Source organism: Electrophorus electricus, chromosome 25 (genome assembly GCF_013358815.1).
Source record: "Electrophorus electricus isolate fEleEle1 chromosome 25, fEleEle1.pri, whole genome shotgun sequence".
In the NCBI taxonomy this organism is placed as follows: Eukaryota; Metazoa; Chordata; class Actinopteri; order Gymnotiformes; family Gymnotidae; genus Electrophorus; species Electrophorus electricus.
This window is the reverse complement of record NC_049559.1, coordinates 8,296,927-8,314,009: the sequence shown is the minus strand read 5'-3', so window position 1 is coordinate 8,314,009 and position 17,083 is coordinate 8,296,927. Positions and strand designations below refer to the sequence as shown.

Here is a 17,083-nt window from a genome sequence, read left to right as displayed (position 1 = left end):
ATTTCACATTCATATTTTGTATTGGTTCTACATCACATTACACTGGATTTCAAATGTACGTTCACCTTATTTTGTCTGACATCAGATTTTTTTTTTTTTTTTTTTTTTTGCATATAAATATTTGAACATTAAATATGTAACCCGGTCTGTCTATGGCAGTAACATGTAATTTCTTATCTGTCTGCAATTCTCTGTCTCTACAATTCTGTCTGTCTAGAACATCATTGGTCCCTGACTACAGAAGTGAGGATTTGTGAGGCATTCACTGTTCACTAAAAACAAATGAGACTGAACATTGTGCTTCCAAAAGAGACCACAGGTGTGACCTACACTATATACAAATGTACCTTAAGTGTGGTTATGCTGAGTCAGTATTTGGCGATTTCAGCCTTCACTCTGAATAAAAAAAAGTTACCTGCACCGTGTCTTTTGCAGTCCAGATGAGTACAAGGAATTATAAAATGGTTTCAGAAAAGTCCCTGTGTAATCAGCGTCACACAGTAAGTGTACCGAGTTTCTTGTTAAGGCAGATTTATGCTTCTCACAGCAAATGAAGCCCACGTTTGATGTAGTACCATGCCACTGACAGCAGATGGCAGTGCACAACAGTAGGAGCTGTTGCAGTTTCTTGGCTCTGGAAGAGGAACCGTTATCTATTTCCTATGGGGTTATACCCAGTTCTTTTATAAAGACAAACACTATTGCACGGGAAACTCCAACAATATGTCCTCTTTTTTTTTTCTTTTTGCTACAGCCGTGATGACGGATCATCTTCATGTGACTGCGAGAAGCATACACCAGCCTTCAGACATCATAAGTTCTTGAAAGTCCCCGCACATGGAGACTTCAGTGAGGTCCACTTGTCTAAGTGCTTTGAGAACTGTAGAGGGGTGTGGGTTGGATTCCTTGTAGGGTCGTAGTCAAAAGGTCTCAGAGTCAGAGTCGTTTTCTGTGGGGGTGCCCTCACTGGAAGGGCCAGAGGGATCCCTGGGGCTCTGGGGCCCATGGGGACCCTTGCGGTACCGAGGCAGGGACCTCAGCAGGTCTCCTGGGGAGGGTGCTCCAGAGCTGCAAGGGGAGCAGAAATGCATCATGGTAGCCAGAATGAGAGCCAGGCAGTCAGCCACTTCTCTGCTAGGAGCACAAGCCAGAGCAGGAGTAAGACCTGGGGCCACAGACAGGGAGAGGCACAGAGAGGAGGGAGAGGAAGAGGTAGAGGAAGCCAGACAGAAGGCAACGGGACGAAGGGCAGTGGCAGGGAGGAAAAGGGCGGCATTCCGTTATTATCCAGCCGGACGGACAGACAAGGTCGGGGTGCGGATGGGGACAAACAGACAGCCGAGGCTTTGCAGAACTACACACTGCTTTGGTAAAAAATGCCCCTCAGCCTCCAAAAACAGAGAAGGGTGTTTGTTGCTGTTGTTGTTATTGTTAAAACAGGCAGTCACACCACATACACACACAGGCTGCTTAAACACATCCTATGCTCTCACTCTCGGAATACAAGCAGGCTGCATGCAGTGCAAGAAAGTGGGGTTGGTGGGGGCCGCTACGGAGACCTACCGTTCTCATCCACGGCCTGCACGCTGGCTCCCCGAGAAAGCAGTTCCTTCACCACCTGCTTCAGGCCCCCGCGGCCGGCCAGGTGGAGGGGCCTGCGGAGCGGACGGCACAGCGGTCAGAACGTGTTCATAGGCCAAAGCGCAACTCGCGCATTTTCCGTTTTAAAGCACTCGGTCAACTTACGTCTGGAGGGCTGCGTTGGTGGTGTTGACCAGGGCTGCATCCCGAAGATTCTCCAGAATTAATACAGCACATTCTTCCTTTCCCTGGGTAACAAGGAAGCTCGTGTGAAGAATACTGTGTGAAGTAGGCGTAGAGTAAAACCATAACTGCAAGTGGAGCAGAATTAAGATTAAAGCACCGCTGGACACTCACATTACTGCAAGCGAGGTGCAGCGCAGTGTTGCCCTTTTGATCCGTCAAGCCGAGGTCCGCACTTGCGCTGGTAAGAAGAGCTTCTTTTCAGGCGAAAAAAAACGTAATACAATGGTTTTAATCAGCCATCGCTGTGGTTTCACACATTATCGCAAAGCATCACCGAGCTCGGGTGGAGGAGGAAACCTGCTTCATACCTACAGCGCCGACCGCTCCGCGCTCTGCCGCCATCATGAGCGCGGTGCGCCCCGATTGGTCCACAGCATCCACGGGTGCATCGTGGGCCAGGAGCAGCTGAACACAGTCCACATGGCCGGCAAACGCAGCCGCGTGGAGAGGGGTCCTGAAAACGGCTCAATCCAGTCAGTTCAATCGCATTCACACAAGAAATATTTACATAAGTGCACCTAAAGTGATTTAGAGCAACTGATCATTTTATGCAAGGCAATAGGCATATACAGGTATTTCACAGCAATAAGCAAAACACACACACACCTGTCCTTGGAATCCTTGCAGGTCACTATCTCCGAGCCCAAAGCTTCGAGCAGCAGAGTGGCACAGGCCTCGTGGTCATTCACTCTGTGGAGAGACAGATGGACACGCCATGAAGAGCTTCGCCGTTATACAAGATGAAGGGATGAAAGGAAAGACTGAAGACATACACAGCACAGTGCAGGGGCGTGAAGGGGTTCCCATCCAAACAGCGACTGCCCGTCTGCTCCAGCAGCACTTCCACACAGCTCTCATGGCCTACAACACACACACACACACACACACACACACACACACACACACACACACACACACACACACACACACACACACACACACACACACACACACAATGAGGTGAGCCATCTGCTACACCCATGCTATTGGAGATCAGTAGACATTAACCTTAAGATATTTATACTAAATTGCTAGCTATAATTGAACACATTACAAAACACTTTACACACATTCCTCACAGAAATGGCTGGCTTGCATACTTGTCTTGTGTGCTTTGCTTATGCTGAACAGAGATCTTCTAGACCACAACATGTTAACGCCCCTTTTGGTGCCCCACCTGCGGGCTAGGACTCCTCCAATCCAGGAGGACACATGAACATCTCAGAGTGAACTGTTCCTGAGTCTGGCTGCCAAACAGGCCACCAGAGGCCCTGCTCACCAGAGAACCAGAGTCTTCAAGGCCCCAGTGACCACTGAAACTCCTCTCATCCAGGAGCAAGAACACCACAATAAGAGAACACCACAATAGCCCCTCTTACAGAAGACCTGAGTGGCAACGACAATGCACGAGGAAGCACGTTGTGTTTGGGGGCCTCTGGTTGAGTCTCTGGTCTCCACTATAGGCGAGATTTTCTCTGTGATTGGCTGCACAGGTCTGCTCATAAAGATCAGTGTCGGGAGGCTCCTGAAGGCAAGTAGCACTTTTAGACATCTGCGGTGGGGAGTCTGGCCTTTGGGGTGAGCACCCGACGCTGATGGCTCCTTACGTCCACACACAGTCCTGGAGATCAAGCGCAGTGAGGAATCTCCGAAGGAGAAGCACGAAATCCCACTGAGCCCCTCCAGCTCCCGATCTCTACACCAGCACCTTTTTTTTTTGGTGCACTAGATGAAAAATGTCGCTTTCTGATTTAAAGCGTTCAATAACCAATTACTCCAGAAACACACGAAGATTCTGTAAACACTGGGGCAAAAAAGGTTAATCAACTGGCACTAATACATGTTGACATCAGAGACGATGTGGCCAGGTATCACGTTTTACCATTCTGTGGCTGTCTCATCATTCACACACTGGTGGAGTACAGTCATAGACAGGAAGGGCTGATCCTACACTGGCAGACGTTTCAAAGCACTCACCATTGTAACAGGCCCAGTGGAGGGGGGTGTATCCCTGCCGGTCTCGAAGCTGGGGCACCGGGGGTTCACCGCAGACAATGCTCAACAGTTCGCTCAGCCAGGACGCGTGGCCCCTCGCCGCAGCCAGATGGAGCGCCGTTCGGCCCCGCGAGTCCCCGAGCAGGACGGAGGTCTCCTGCTCCAGCAGACATTGCACACACTCCTCCTGGCCACCCAGCAACTGAGTGAGTGAGTGAGTGTGTGTGTGTAGAAACGAGAGAGAGAACGAGAGATCAATGAAAGAGTGGAAACAAACAGCTGGTGTCACATTCCAGAAAGGCAAAGGTATCATGCAGCATCTTTGTAAACACAGCTATTATTATTATTATTATTATTATTATTGACATCCCAAGTGAGGGAGGGAAACACTTTAACTGAAGTGTCATGAAACCAAATAAGACTGCGGCGCGCGTGCGTGCGGCAGAGGTTCACACTGCAGTAAAGCTCATGACTCACCCCTAAGTGAAGTGCAGTGAGCCCCCGGTGGTCCGCAGTGTCCACGCTGGTTTCCCTCTCCAACAGCAGAGAAACAGCATCCACGTGACCCCCCAGCACTGCAAGCATCAGAGGGGTCCTGATGCAAACAAGCGCACACGTTACATTCACGTTATGTCGTACACGCGCTTTACTGAGTAAATGTGCTCCGTGGAAATGGAGACATAAGGGGCTGCTGGCACTCACCGTCCCTGAGAATCGGCTGCGTCCAGCAGGTCTGCACTGTCAGAGTCTTCCAGTAGGAGGCGCAAGCATGACGTGTGACCATTCATGGCTAAGCAACAGCGAGAGGTTTGTTGAGCATCGAAACCCAACACCGTTTCATTTACATTCCCACCCTAGTTAACATCAACACGGCATTAACTTCAGGCTTAGTTACCCGTACATAATGTTAATAAAGTCGTTTAAATCTGCATTTCTCTAACTCGAGGGACACCAAAAGCGAGGAAACTTTCTTAACCCCCCAGTTTTAATACCATTTACCTATTTCGGCCGTACCCACAACTCCCACCCGTCGAGTAATTCTCCCCCATCACACTACAGCTGTTCGTCTCAGATAAAAAACTTAATATTAAGTAAGTGTTACCCTCCGGTCTTTGCCACATCATTAAAAAGAGCCCTTTGTGAAGCTGTGCCCCCTCCCCGAGTCCAGTGGTACCTGCGAGGTGGACAGGCGTGCGTCCCCACGTCATGTCCCTGCTGTGGACTGAGGCCCCGTGGTTGAGCAGGGTGAGGGTGCAGTCAGCGTGGCCCCGGAGGCAAGAAAGGGCCAGGGCCGTGCGTCCCACCTCGTCACACCGCTCCACCTCACAGTGGCCCTGCAGTAGCAGCTCCAAAGCCTGCGCTTGCCCATGGTACGCCTGACGAACGCAAACACACACACACACACACCCCATATAATCTCCATGAAGAACACTAATCCATATTTCTATACTGTGCACAGTGCTGCCATGAAAGAAGTGTGTACTGCTGAAAGTAACTCCATTAATCGAAGTCACTCTAATGAACCTATGAAACTTTGTCAAATGTATTCAATACAAGACATAAATATCAATAGCAGTCACTGGTTCCAAAGAGTATGGCTGTGCTCTTGTTTCTGGATATCTGTAGAAGCAGGGAGGATTGTGAGAGTGTGTGAGCAGGACTCACAGCTAAGTGCAGTGGACTCCAGGTACCAGAGCTTTCCCCGTTATCCCCACGGCTCTCCTCAAGCACCAGGAGCTTCAGCAACAAATTAACAATAAGGAGAACAATATAACAACAACAAAACAACAACAAAACAACAACAACAACGTGTTCTTCCTGAAGTCACCAGCAGAGGGAGCAGTAAGCTGAACATGCCACTCAACATAAAGAACCACACGGGGACATTTTAAAACACGTGTTTCAGCCAAGAATGACGGCACTCGTTCCGCTACATGGAGTCTGCCACTCTGTTTTCTAGTCTCTGTACTTCAGTTCATTCACAATTTATATAATATGCAATGAACTCATGCAACCTGACCTGTATGTGTGTGTGTGTGTGTGTGTGTCTCACCAGCTCCAGGCACTGTCTGTGGCCATAGGCAGCGGCGTAGTGAACTGGGTTGTAACCCTGCTTGTCTCTCTGTAAAGCAGTCGCACCATTCTTCAACAGGAACTCAAGGCACCTGCGCGCGCACACACACACACACACACACACACACACACACACACACACACACACACACACACACACACACAAGCGTAGCTGGTTAAAACTATCCTAGCCCCCAGGGTCCACCCGCCAGCAGCAAGGATTCCATATGCAAACGCCAAGGCCTGCTCATCTTCAGACCTCAGCACCAATCAGATGGTCGCTGATCAGTCACGTGCGACCGTGTGTGTGTGTGTGTGAGCAGCTGTTCTGCTTTTCTGTACAGTAGTCTGTAAGCTGTGTATGCATTTTCTGTGAGTGTGCACACGCGCGCATACACACACACACACACACACACACACACACGCCAGTGGTGCATTCTCTCCCAAGCCTGCCAGCAGGGAGGAAGACAGAAAGCAAGGCGACCCCCCCCACACACCCACACCCACCCACACCAGGGCACTTACAGAGCTGCCTCCTTCTCTTTCTCTACCTGCACACCAGGACTCTCCGGCTCCAGGGCTACACGTCGCCTTCAGAAAAACACAAACACACACACACACACACAAAATAAATAAACTCCCTACTCATTCTATAGTGCAAGATGTTCTGATCTAACCCCTGTAACAATTCAGGTAAGAAGGATGCATATCATTTACCACAGAGCACCACACAGGTCAGACCAACACCATTAACTCATTCAGCTCCGTGATGTGTGAAGCACTAAAGAGCTGTGGTTTCCGTATGACGTCAGCACTGTGCATGTGCACTGTCTACCGGAGCCTTAAAAATAGCCCCAAGTTACCATGGTGACAGGTATGTGGCAGTAATACTGTAGCAATGTACAGGTCCCTGGTGATGAAGGCTACAGCTGAGGATGAGGACGACGGGAGTCGGTTCTAGCCGGAGCAAATAACCACTGCCTCGCCTTACCCACACCACTCACGTTTAGCCCTGCGTGAATCAGAGCTCTGCGCCCTTATCTGAACGTCCGCTTGTCTTTAACGAGGAGGAACTCTGGCCTCTACACAAACGATCAAGTTCTGTGAGGATTAAATATAGCACAGGCCAAAAATGTGCTACGCAAATTAGCTTTGGGAAACGTGCGTTTACGTTTCCAGATGGCCGCAAGAGGAAATACAGAGTAGCAAAAGACATGCACCTCCTGTCCAGGTCAGAGGCAGCAGCATAGTGTAGAGCACATCGCCCCCACTGGTCAGTGGCATTAATGCAGGTGCCACAGGAAACCAGCGTCTCCAAGCACTGAAAGTGACGGCTGGCGGCCGCGTAGTGGAGAGGGGTCCTGCGAACAGTATGTTAGATGAAACAAAGCACAAAGGACGCAGTAGGAACTATTCATTTTAGACACGAAGGATGTAAACTGCACCGACACACCACACGTACACACACACACACACACACACACACACACAGGAGATGACAGAATTAGCCCACACTGACAGATCCCTTGTGTTTCTCTCCAGCAGCAACCTGAGCTGTGAACACGGCGCTTATCGGCGCAGGCTCGGAGAACCGATCGAGGAGACAAGTGGCCAGCTACGAGCGTTCCTCTACGCTCCTGAAGACGGCCAGGAAAGGCTGGGGGGAGGGGGCGGCTCACCTCTCGTGTCTGTCTGTGCGGTTGTGGTCCGCTCCACTGCTCAGGAGTAGCTTCACACACTCCACGTTGCTGCCAGAGACGGAAAACAGAAGGGAGAAAGCGCGTAATGAGCCACCGATTTCGCAGTGTCGAGCGGTCGTCAAGTGACCTCAGCTGATCTGTCGCATGGCGACAGATTCTCACGGCACGTAGTACTCAAATCAGCTTTACTACTTGTTTATCAGTTATTTGTAGAACTGGCTTTTGCCACATAAATATGGTCCAAATCCAAAATGAACAGAGTCGGCGCTTTGCTACCCAGAGTTCCCAGGGCATCACGGCAATGCATCATTATAATCTATTTTAGCCTTACCACAATCTTACTGCTGTGGCTGCAAACTTTCAGAAGATTAGATCCGTGTCAGACATGATAAAAGGGGTGAGGGGCATTTTGCCTGCCTCTTTTTACGCAAGTCCGCAGTCAGGACCAGGGCAGCAGTGCATTAAGGGCTGACTAAGGTCTCACTCACCCTCCCGCCGCGGCGGCGTGCAGGCAGGTCCGCCCCAGGCTGTCCGGGGTGTCGATCTGGAAGCCTGCACACAGGACCGAGGCGTTACTGAGCGGGCACGTTACGCTATACCTCCGCCCTGAGCGTGGATGGAGAGATGCAGAGGAAGCCCCGCCCTCCCCCAGCAAAGACGCAGACAGCCACAGCGGCAGACCCGAGAGAGGAAGAGAACGTGGGATGGGGGAGAAGCGGAACAGAGGGAGGAGAAGAGAGGGAAAGAATAGGGTGTTAGTGCAGAATACACACAGAGCCAGTGCAAGGAGGCGAAGCGTCTCGTGCCGAGCCGTGCCGAGACGCGCGCCGCGCAGAGAGACACGAACGCACGCACGGCTCGCGGCTTTCGGACGAGCAACGGGTCCTGAAAGAGGGCAGCAGGAGGTGCTGGTACGAGAGGAGCGCCTCCTCCGATCGTCGCAATCTCTCCTCGGCGCTCCCGGAACCCAAACCCGTGGCAACAGGAAATGGTCACTACTCAGCACTGGAACTACAGCACGTCAGGCTCCCAGCACAAATCCCGCACCGTACTTTAGCAGGAGGAACTGGCCTGTGATGACCTCAGCACTATGCAGATGGGGCTGTGTGGGGGGACATCTGGCAACGGGCCGCGTGTCCGATCGTTATGTGGCATTGGGGTATTAATAGCAAAGAAATGGGGCCTTTGATAGCGTGGTGCAGCACCCATTCCAAATGCACAGAACTGTCCAGTTATTTCAAGGGAGGAGTCCCGCAGGGGCAGGCGGAGGCACCTGAGGACAGAAGCTTCCGGCAGCAGTCAGCATGAGCATTCAGAGCAGCCAAATGGAGGGGGAACATCCCATGAACTCCTCTCCTATTGGGGGGGGGTAAACGGGGAAGATGGAGACAAAACACGAGATTTTAGAAGCCTCAAAGTTGAGTAGTGGAATTTAAATACTTTTAAATAGTTTTCCAATAGTTAGAACGGATACTTGTGCACGCTCGCACACACACCTGGTGCAATCAGCTCCACTGGTGATTAAGGTGTTGATAAGGAGTTCGTGGCCATAACGAGCAGCAATGTGCAATGGAGTGTTGCCATCCTTATCCACACAGTCTATCTCTCCGCCTGTCATCACACACACACACACACACACACACGCACACGCGCACGCGCACGCACACGCACACGCACACACGAAACACGCATGCTAACTATTTTTCAAACAGCTGGCTCCTAAGCATGTTGACAAGGCGCTCACCGTTCTGGATGAGGGTCTGGGAGCGCGTGAAGCGTCCGTGAACAGCCGTCATATGGAGAGGACTCTTCCCGTCACGGCTCTGAGACAGAAGACTGCACTCACTGAAGTCCAGTACAGTCCAAACCATTAAATCAAGGCTGGGAGCAGAAGCAGGGGGGTTGCATGTCCAACCACGCCCGGGCCTCACCTGCACGTTAACGTCGGCGCCATTGTTGACCAGGAACTCCAGGCAGAGGGCGCCGTGTGTGGAGGCAGCAGCGAAGTGCAACGGGGTGAAGCCCTTGTTGTTCGGCTGGCTCACGTTGGCGCCGAAGTCGATGAGCTCGCTGACCACCGCGTCCTGCCCGTTAAAGCAGGCCACGTGCAGCGCCGTGTTGCCAAACGCATTGGCCTCGTCCACCTGCGGGACCCGAGGAGGTCAGGGGCAGGAAAACAAAGTGAGGCGCCAGCTCCTCCACAGCGGCGGTTAAATGGCTCTAGACCGATATGCTTGGAGCTCTGAAGTGACTCGGCGTAACGGTCACTGAGACAGATGTCCTTTACGAAATTGTGTGCATGCGTCAGGATATATGGAAGCGTTCCTTAGGTTTCACTGTGCACGTAATGTGTGAACGTGTGGAGGAGAAGCCAGAGCGCTGTGGCGTTTCAAAGAGAAATGACATTTGAAATATGAGGAAGTGTACGTGAGCGTGTGTAATGACCTCCACAGACAGGCTGAGCAGGTGCTTGACAACAGAGATCTGCCCACTGGAGGCTGCAGTGTGGAGGGGTGTGTACCCTCGCTTGTCCTTGCAGCTGACCTCTGCCCCCTGGTCCACCAGCAAGCACACCACATCCAAATGACCTGCAGAGGGACAGAGCAGGCACACGCAGACGCAGACGCAGACGTCAACTCAAAACCCACCTTTACCCAGCTGATGTATGTAAAAGCAACACTTGTTAAAGAAGCACAGCTAACAGTGGTGATGGGACAAATGCTAGTTATGCTATTGCTGGTGTGCGTGTGGCAGGAAGTGAGCGGCTGTGTAGAGCTCATGGAGCTTTGCCACCTCACCCGTGTACGCGGCCCAGTGGAGAGCGCGGCTGTCCCTCTTATCAAAGGCGTTGATGTTAGCCCCCTTGGCCAGCAGAAGGCTCACCATCTAACCAGCCAGGAGACACCAGTGAGACGGAGAGAAGACAGCGAGATGCAGCAACGGCAAACCAACAGGAGCGAGTCAGTCGAGAGTGTGTGTGTGTGTGTGTGTGTGTGTGTGTGTCGCTTTATATAACACTGCTTTAAATAACTGTCAACAGGATATCAGTACTCCAAAAATCAGTGCATAAAGATGGTTTAGCACAAGGAAATTTGCCAATGGGAAGCTTCTGTGTGTAGGCCATTATGAGTGGCTCCGCCCACAGTGCAGTCCTTCCTGCAGTACTTCCATTGGCCGAGGGGTGACAGTCAGCCTCTAATGCCTCCCTTGTGACTAAGCTTAAGAATGAATGGAGTTGTATTTATGTAGTGCCTTTCAAGAAACCCAAGGTCACTTTCAAATGAACACGCACAGCGTTTACGTCCAGTAAACACACCGGTGAGAAGAGGCAGCGCACGGCGCACTCACGGCCGGAAACCTCAGCCCCCTGGGGGACTGATTCGGTTGCAGGGAGGGGAGAGAGGACAACACCCAGGACAGAGCGTCGTCCGACACTCGGACGAGTGGGCGTGGCCGGGATGGCAGTACCTCCGTGTGTCCGTTGAGGGCGGCGTGGTGCAGGGCACTGCGGCCCCCGCGGTCCGACACGTTAACGCTGCTCAGGAGGGGGATGAGGAGCTCGGCGCAGCGCAAGGCCTTGTTGGCGGCGGCCACGTGCAGCGGCGTCTGCCAGTTCTTGTCGCGCGCGTTCACGTCGGCCGAGTGGCGGATCAGCACGCTCACGGCCTCCTGGACACGTGGCCCACGACGCGTAGCCGCGCAAAAAGGAAACGCGGTAAAAGTGAATCATTTGGAAACACTTGTGGTCATATGAAGACTCATGGAAACATTTGTGGTCATAAGGATTTGGGAGGTTATGTGAAGGCAAACGTGAAATGAGTGCTGTTGGTGATCGCTTTCAAGACATAAGTCATGCTCGTGTGCTCTGCTTGTAAGCTATACATTACTGTTTCTGTGGCTTGCTGTGAAATAGGAATAGCAAGATACTGCAACAAAAAACATTTTTTAAAGGCTGTATTTACTTCTGCACTTTAATTTTATCTATAATTTTAATATATTTATATAAATATTATATAAATTTTAGTGGAAAACACATGCATTGCTCATTTAACCTTTAACACTCAAAAGTACTTTGAGTACCATGTTTCCCTGCTGTCTTAGTTTACGTTGCTATGGTACACAATGAGTCAAACACAGGCATGGGGACCATCAGATGACGGTTCCTGTTGGCTCATTCCCAGTGCTTAGCTAGTGAAGATGTCTGAGTGTCCTGGTCTCTTGACACCTGTGCCACAGCATGGCTCTTCAGTCGTGGTGTGTGTGGGCATGCTTGCGCGTGCCAGGGCTACACCTACCTCACTGCGTGATGCCACGGCCCGATGGAGAGGTGTGAGCCACATGTTGTCTTTGGCGTTGACCCGAGCCCCTGGCGAAGAGAGAGGATGGAAAAGTCCCATCAAATGGAGGGAAAGTGCAAATGACACCACCGAAATAAATCCAAACAATTCTGTCCGTGTTCTGTCGGACACTCAAAGGGAAATGCCGTGACCACTTGCTGTGATCTAAACAATAAAGCCAGCTTATAATTATGATTATGATTGCTTCTGGGGAAAGTGGTCCCAGATACCAGAAACCTAACCGAATAAAACATCAGAGAAGAGAGAGCCGCAACACTACCGGAGAGGATAAGTAGCTCAGTAATCTCAGCATCACCGAGGAATGCTGCTGCATGGAGTGGGGTGCGCTTCTCTGTGTCCTGAGAGAGAGAGAGAGAGAGAGAGAGAGAGAGAGAGAGAGAGAATGAGGAAGAGAGGGGGGAGACACATTTGATAATACCATTCTCTTGGATATCAGGGTGTGTCATCTACACTACTGCACAGATCAGTTCTTGCCTCCAAGAGAGACGCTGACCACTGACATCCCTCACTGTGTATTCTGTTTGCTGTCCCCGTGCTCTGGGGTTGCCATGGCATCATAATTCAACTGCTCTAGTGTAGATGCCACTAGATCGCCCTGGAGGGCACCAGGAACAGCAGCCAGCTCCATCCTTCAGCATGGTCGCTGATCGAGCACCGGCAGGTGCCCGAAGCAGCAGCTAAGTGTCAACATGTGCACTGCGTGGGCCAGTTTGAGCCCCCGGCACAGATGTTTGAGTCTGGGCTCCTCAAGACACGCAGGTCAGGACGACGGGCCCATTCTGACCGACTCGGTGATGAAGGCGGTCATCAGGAGAGCAGACCGAGGGAAAGAAAGAGTGGGCTAGAACATGTGTCCCATCTCCCCTGCCCGCTTAGCTCGCTGTCCGTGAGCTTCCTACGCTACCTCGGTTGCGCACTACAGGAAGTAGAGGCTGCAGGGAAGAGCTGCATACCAGTGCATTGATGTCCTCCGACTTGTAGATAAGCATGCGAATCTCGTCAGGGTCTCCACTGAAGATGGCCTGGACAAGCGGTGGCTGTGGACAAGTAAAGGACATTTCAGGGTAAAGACATTTTAGGGGGTTATATAGCTTTGTTTGTTTACAATCTTTCCAAAAAGTTTCATCAGCGTGGGAAAGAAGATAATACTTTAATGCTGTTAAAACGGAGCCCTGACCATGCACGCAAACATGCGTTTATCTCTCGAACATGCCAGCATGAGGGTGATAGGCATCAGTCTGAGGCTGCATCTTGTGCATCTTGACACATCACGCGTTAGTAACACAGGAGATGCTGTTGTTGCTAGAGCCATGTGCATACCTCTGTTCCCAGTTGTCATCAAGCCTATACAGAGAAAGCAATACAGATTCAACTCCGCAAGAGTTTTCTTTCAAATCCCACCACTGAACTCAAGCGTGAGGTGAGAAAGGCCAGATTGAGCTGCACTGAGTGGCGGGGCCTTTACGGTGTCCAGTGGTACATTCCAGCCTGCAGGGACCACAGGGCCAAGGCAGAGGCAGAGTGGTCATGAAGAAAGCACAGTAAAAGCTGCATCTTCACTTCCTGTATCTCCTCACTGTCACCATCCCCCCCCCCCCCAGGCCACACTTCCTGTTGCTTGCTTTTGCCTTCTTAGAAAAGGTTGAGAGGAAGCTCAGAAAGCATTTTCAGTTCCGCTACAGGAGAGCGGCACGCAAACACACCAGCTAACGTGCACAACCGCGAAGCTGAGCGTCCATTCTATACGGGGAAGGATGTCACAAGACACTAGTTGCCTCTCAAACACACACCCATCCATACCTCCTCTCCAGTGCTCTCTCTCTCATTTCCCATACCAGTTTTCTTAGACTTTCTCAGATACAGACTATAAAGAATTTCCACTAATGACTCACCTTTGCCTTTTTAGCAGTTGAGCAGTATGTGTAATTCATGTCCAGTGTCTGGCCCAAAATGCTTTTTGGCTCAGTTTACAAATGCAGCTCAATATCAGCATTGCTCTTCTGCAAATGCAAGCAATCCACATCCAAGCAAGCAAGCTGTATTTACTGTCCACAATGGGATTGGTTTTCATGCACAGTTAGGACTTCGGGATTCTTATCTTATCTTCTACCTCAATTGCATCCCTTTCCCACCACAATTACACAAGCTGCAACGTGCGCACAGGGACTTACAGACAGCACTCAGTTTATCATAGAGCTTGTCATCAGCGCTTGAGATCAGGCTGTGCAACCTTTGTTAAACGATATCACAATATTGGTCACTGCAATACTTAGGACACAACATATCTTCTCGTGTTCTGTGAGTACCTGACCATCTCACTGGAGGTGAGCATTCTGTGGGTGTGGTGACCTCCATCTAACCCACGTTAATCCTAACCCCCACGTAATCCAACAAGCACACCCTAAATCATTTTAGACATGCCACAAAACATCACTAATGCTCTAATATGTAGCAATATAATTGCAATATGGTACTTTTTTTCTATCTTGCATAAATTGGCATATTTCAGTACACTCTCCACAGGCACAAAGCAGTAGCAGGAGCTGGGCTCTGCACAGGAACTAAAAATCAGTAGATTCAGACTGCTCACACAGCAACAGAACGCAGCTCAACAGCCCTGCGTATGGACTAGATGTTTACAATGATACAATTAATAAAATACACAGATCAACATTTATCTTAACATGCAGACTAGCTTATTCACTGTGATATACAAATATACATTTTATAGTAATGATCAACTATGTATTTTAATAATTGTCATAAGACTTATGATGAGCCATTTTTGATCAGTAGGAAATCTATTGCATCAGTAGGAAATCTATTGCTTCTTGTTACCTCAGTCCAACACACACACACACACACACACACACACACACACACCACAGACCACAGTGTAACTCACTTGCTCACTATGAACGGGAACAGCTAGTTGTTCTGGAGCATGACAGAACTGCTGTGCGAGGAACCAAGAGGCTATGAAAGACTGAGGGCAGTGGCCGCCCTCACACTAGGAAAGAGAGATCAGGACTCAGGACACAGCTCATCATTAATGAGGACATCGCCAACCTCCCAGCGCTCCAAACACTGAGGCCTTTGTCGACATGCTCCACACCCCTCCTCCGTGCCTTGTTTTCCTCAAGAGCCAATGAGGGTAATGCAAGATTTTTTTATTTTTTTTTTTTTTATGGGGGGGGTGACTTCTGCTTTTGACAACTCATGCACCACAGACCCCGTCTCCACTACACTACTCCGCTAATCTAAAGACGCTCACGACGTCAGAGCTGCTGCAAGACAAGGCCTCGGGAGGTTTCGGAAGCTGCTGATGAAGCCACTATAAATAATTTAAAAATTGAAATGCAGTTCCTTGTGACTGTTTTTCTCCTTAATGCTTGTGCCCATCGCCTGTGGAGTGAAAGCAGAGGACCAGGCTCACAGTTACTGCGCACACACCCGTGAAGCTTTGAGATCAAGTGTGTTCATACAAACTGAACCAACCAAAATGCAAACATCAGCATATTACAGAAGCAGGAGGTGCCTACGATGTAAATTTGAGGGATATCTTTAAAACAGACAAGAACGATGCACATTAACTAGAATACGAAACCCTGGAGTGCTCACAACATAACACAACCTCAAGCACTCCTCTCATGTCTTTATCTGCGTGCACACACACACACACACACACCCACACACACACACACACACCCCAACACACACACACCCACCCCCACCCCCTCACTCTCTCAGCCAGAAACCTAACCCTCACTAGAAAAGATGGATGGGCAAAAAGACCAAATAACTTCCTGTGCCTTCTTTTCTAAACACTGAGGCAACTGCATGCGTTACTCTCTTATTATACACAAGCACCCACAGTCACAACAATCCTTCCATTTCTTAGCGCAGGGGACTTTGTTAAATTGAGCTGAATTTAACTTTTCATCTAGATTTTCACATTTGCTCAGTCCTTTCCAGAAGCATATAAGCAGATGACGCTTTATCTTTTGTGAGTTCTGAAAAGCTCCATATTTAAAAGTGGGGTTTTGCGTGACCACTAAAATCAGAACTGTTTCCATCCCAATTATGGCTTTGGCGCAGGAATCACAAACTTCCAACACAACAGAGATCAATAACTTTTCACTGACTGTCTACAGAGTCAAGAGCCAGATAAGAAATTATGGCCCAGTTAACACACCAATACAGGATCTGAACTGCTGAGTCTATGGCGTGTCATTTGGAAGCAGAAGGGCAGGATTGCCCAGCCAGTGCACCTCCCTGAACACCTAATATCTCTACATGCATATCAACCCATACCACAAGAGCAGAGGAGCAGGCAAGGGATTAGAAGGTGATGAGCACCCATTACACAGCCCACTCCTAAAACGGTATCACTGCTTAGACTCAGCTCGCTTGGAAACCTTTATGAAATAGCAGCAGCACTTCGGCATGTAGGGTACTTTATTTTCTGAGAAGAGGAATATCGCAAAAACTGAGAGACAGTAGAAACGAGACAAGAAACAACACGGGTTATCGTTATACAGTTAGACGCCTTTACCCTACATTATCATGTCATGACATGCAGTTACGTTAAGACTATATTAAAAGTGCTTCGGGTAATAGTGGAGTGCGCCTACTATACAGCGTAAACTTATTAGTGCACGCCATGATTTGTTCGGTACAGTATCTTAATAAAGTGTACGAAGTGACAAACCTGATCGGCGAGTTTCAGAACAGCCATATCTTGGTCACCTGAAACGGCACATCCGAACTCTTAAGAACCCTGGAGATGACGGTGACGATAAGATGAGCGCCCTGTCCCTCGATCTCAGCCTGCCGGAACAATAAGACCCTCGGCAGTCTCCAAAGAAAGACGCACCACAAAGCGCCGCCAACAGTCGCTAACTTCTCTGAAGCTATTCCTATCCTTGGGGCCCGGTTCAGATCACGGCCACGACCATCTCCGTAGCCTCGTACCTTCGGGCCGCGGAAAGAAAGGAATGCAAGCACCGGAGTGAGCAATGCGCATTTACATCGGCAAGGGCCGTGGAGCTCATAAGACGGATGTGAGCCGCTGAGCGCCCTCCTGCCTATGTATTTAGATGCGTTCAGAAAACAGGAAGTCAACGATTC

General features: G+C 50.1%; 1 protein-coding gene across 3 annotated transcripts; it reads right to left on the bottom strand.

Moving 5' to 3' along the window:
• Positions 1–14: 14 nt before the first annotated feature.
• Positions 15–17,027, bottom strand: ankrd44 (ankyrin repeat domain 44). Of its 3 annotated transcripts, none has more exons than XM_035522993.1 (28): positions 16,665–17,027; positions 12,907–12,990; positions 12,213–12,291; positions 11,891–11,961; positions 11,064–11,264; positions 10,394–10,481; positions 10,041–10,183; positions 9,527–9,739; positions 9,340–9,418; positions 9,092–9,206; positions 8,869–8,951; positions 8,084–8,147; positions 7,575–7,643; positions 7,116–7,256; positions 6,421–6,486; positions 5,876–5,987; positions 5,488–5,559; positions 4,997–5,198; positions 4,525–4,612; positions 4,300–4,417; positions 3,805–4,024; positions 2,601–2,688; positions 2,434–2,517; positions 2,136–2,281; positions 1,939–2,021; positions 1,747–1,829; positions 1,564–1,655; positions 15–1,165 (listed from the first exon to the last, which is right to left on the bottom strand). In XM_035522993.1, the coding sequence occupies exons 1-28, from the start codon at positions 16,689–16,691 to the stop codon at positions 921–923; spliced, it is 3,156 nt and encodes a 1,051-aa protein (XP_035378886.1). In that variant the 5' UTR covers positions 16,692–17,027; the 3' UTR covers positions 15–920. The 3 variants fall into 3 exon arrangements, with proteins under 3 accessions (XP_035378886.1, XP_035378888.1, XP_035378887.1); XM_035522995.1 differs by having other exon boundaries at positions 934–1,068; XM_035522994.1 differs by having other exon boundaries at positions 1,049–1,131.
• Positions 17,028–17,083: the final 56 nt, after the last annotated feature.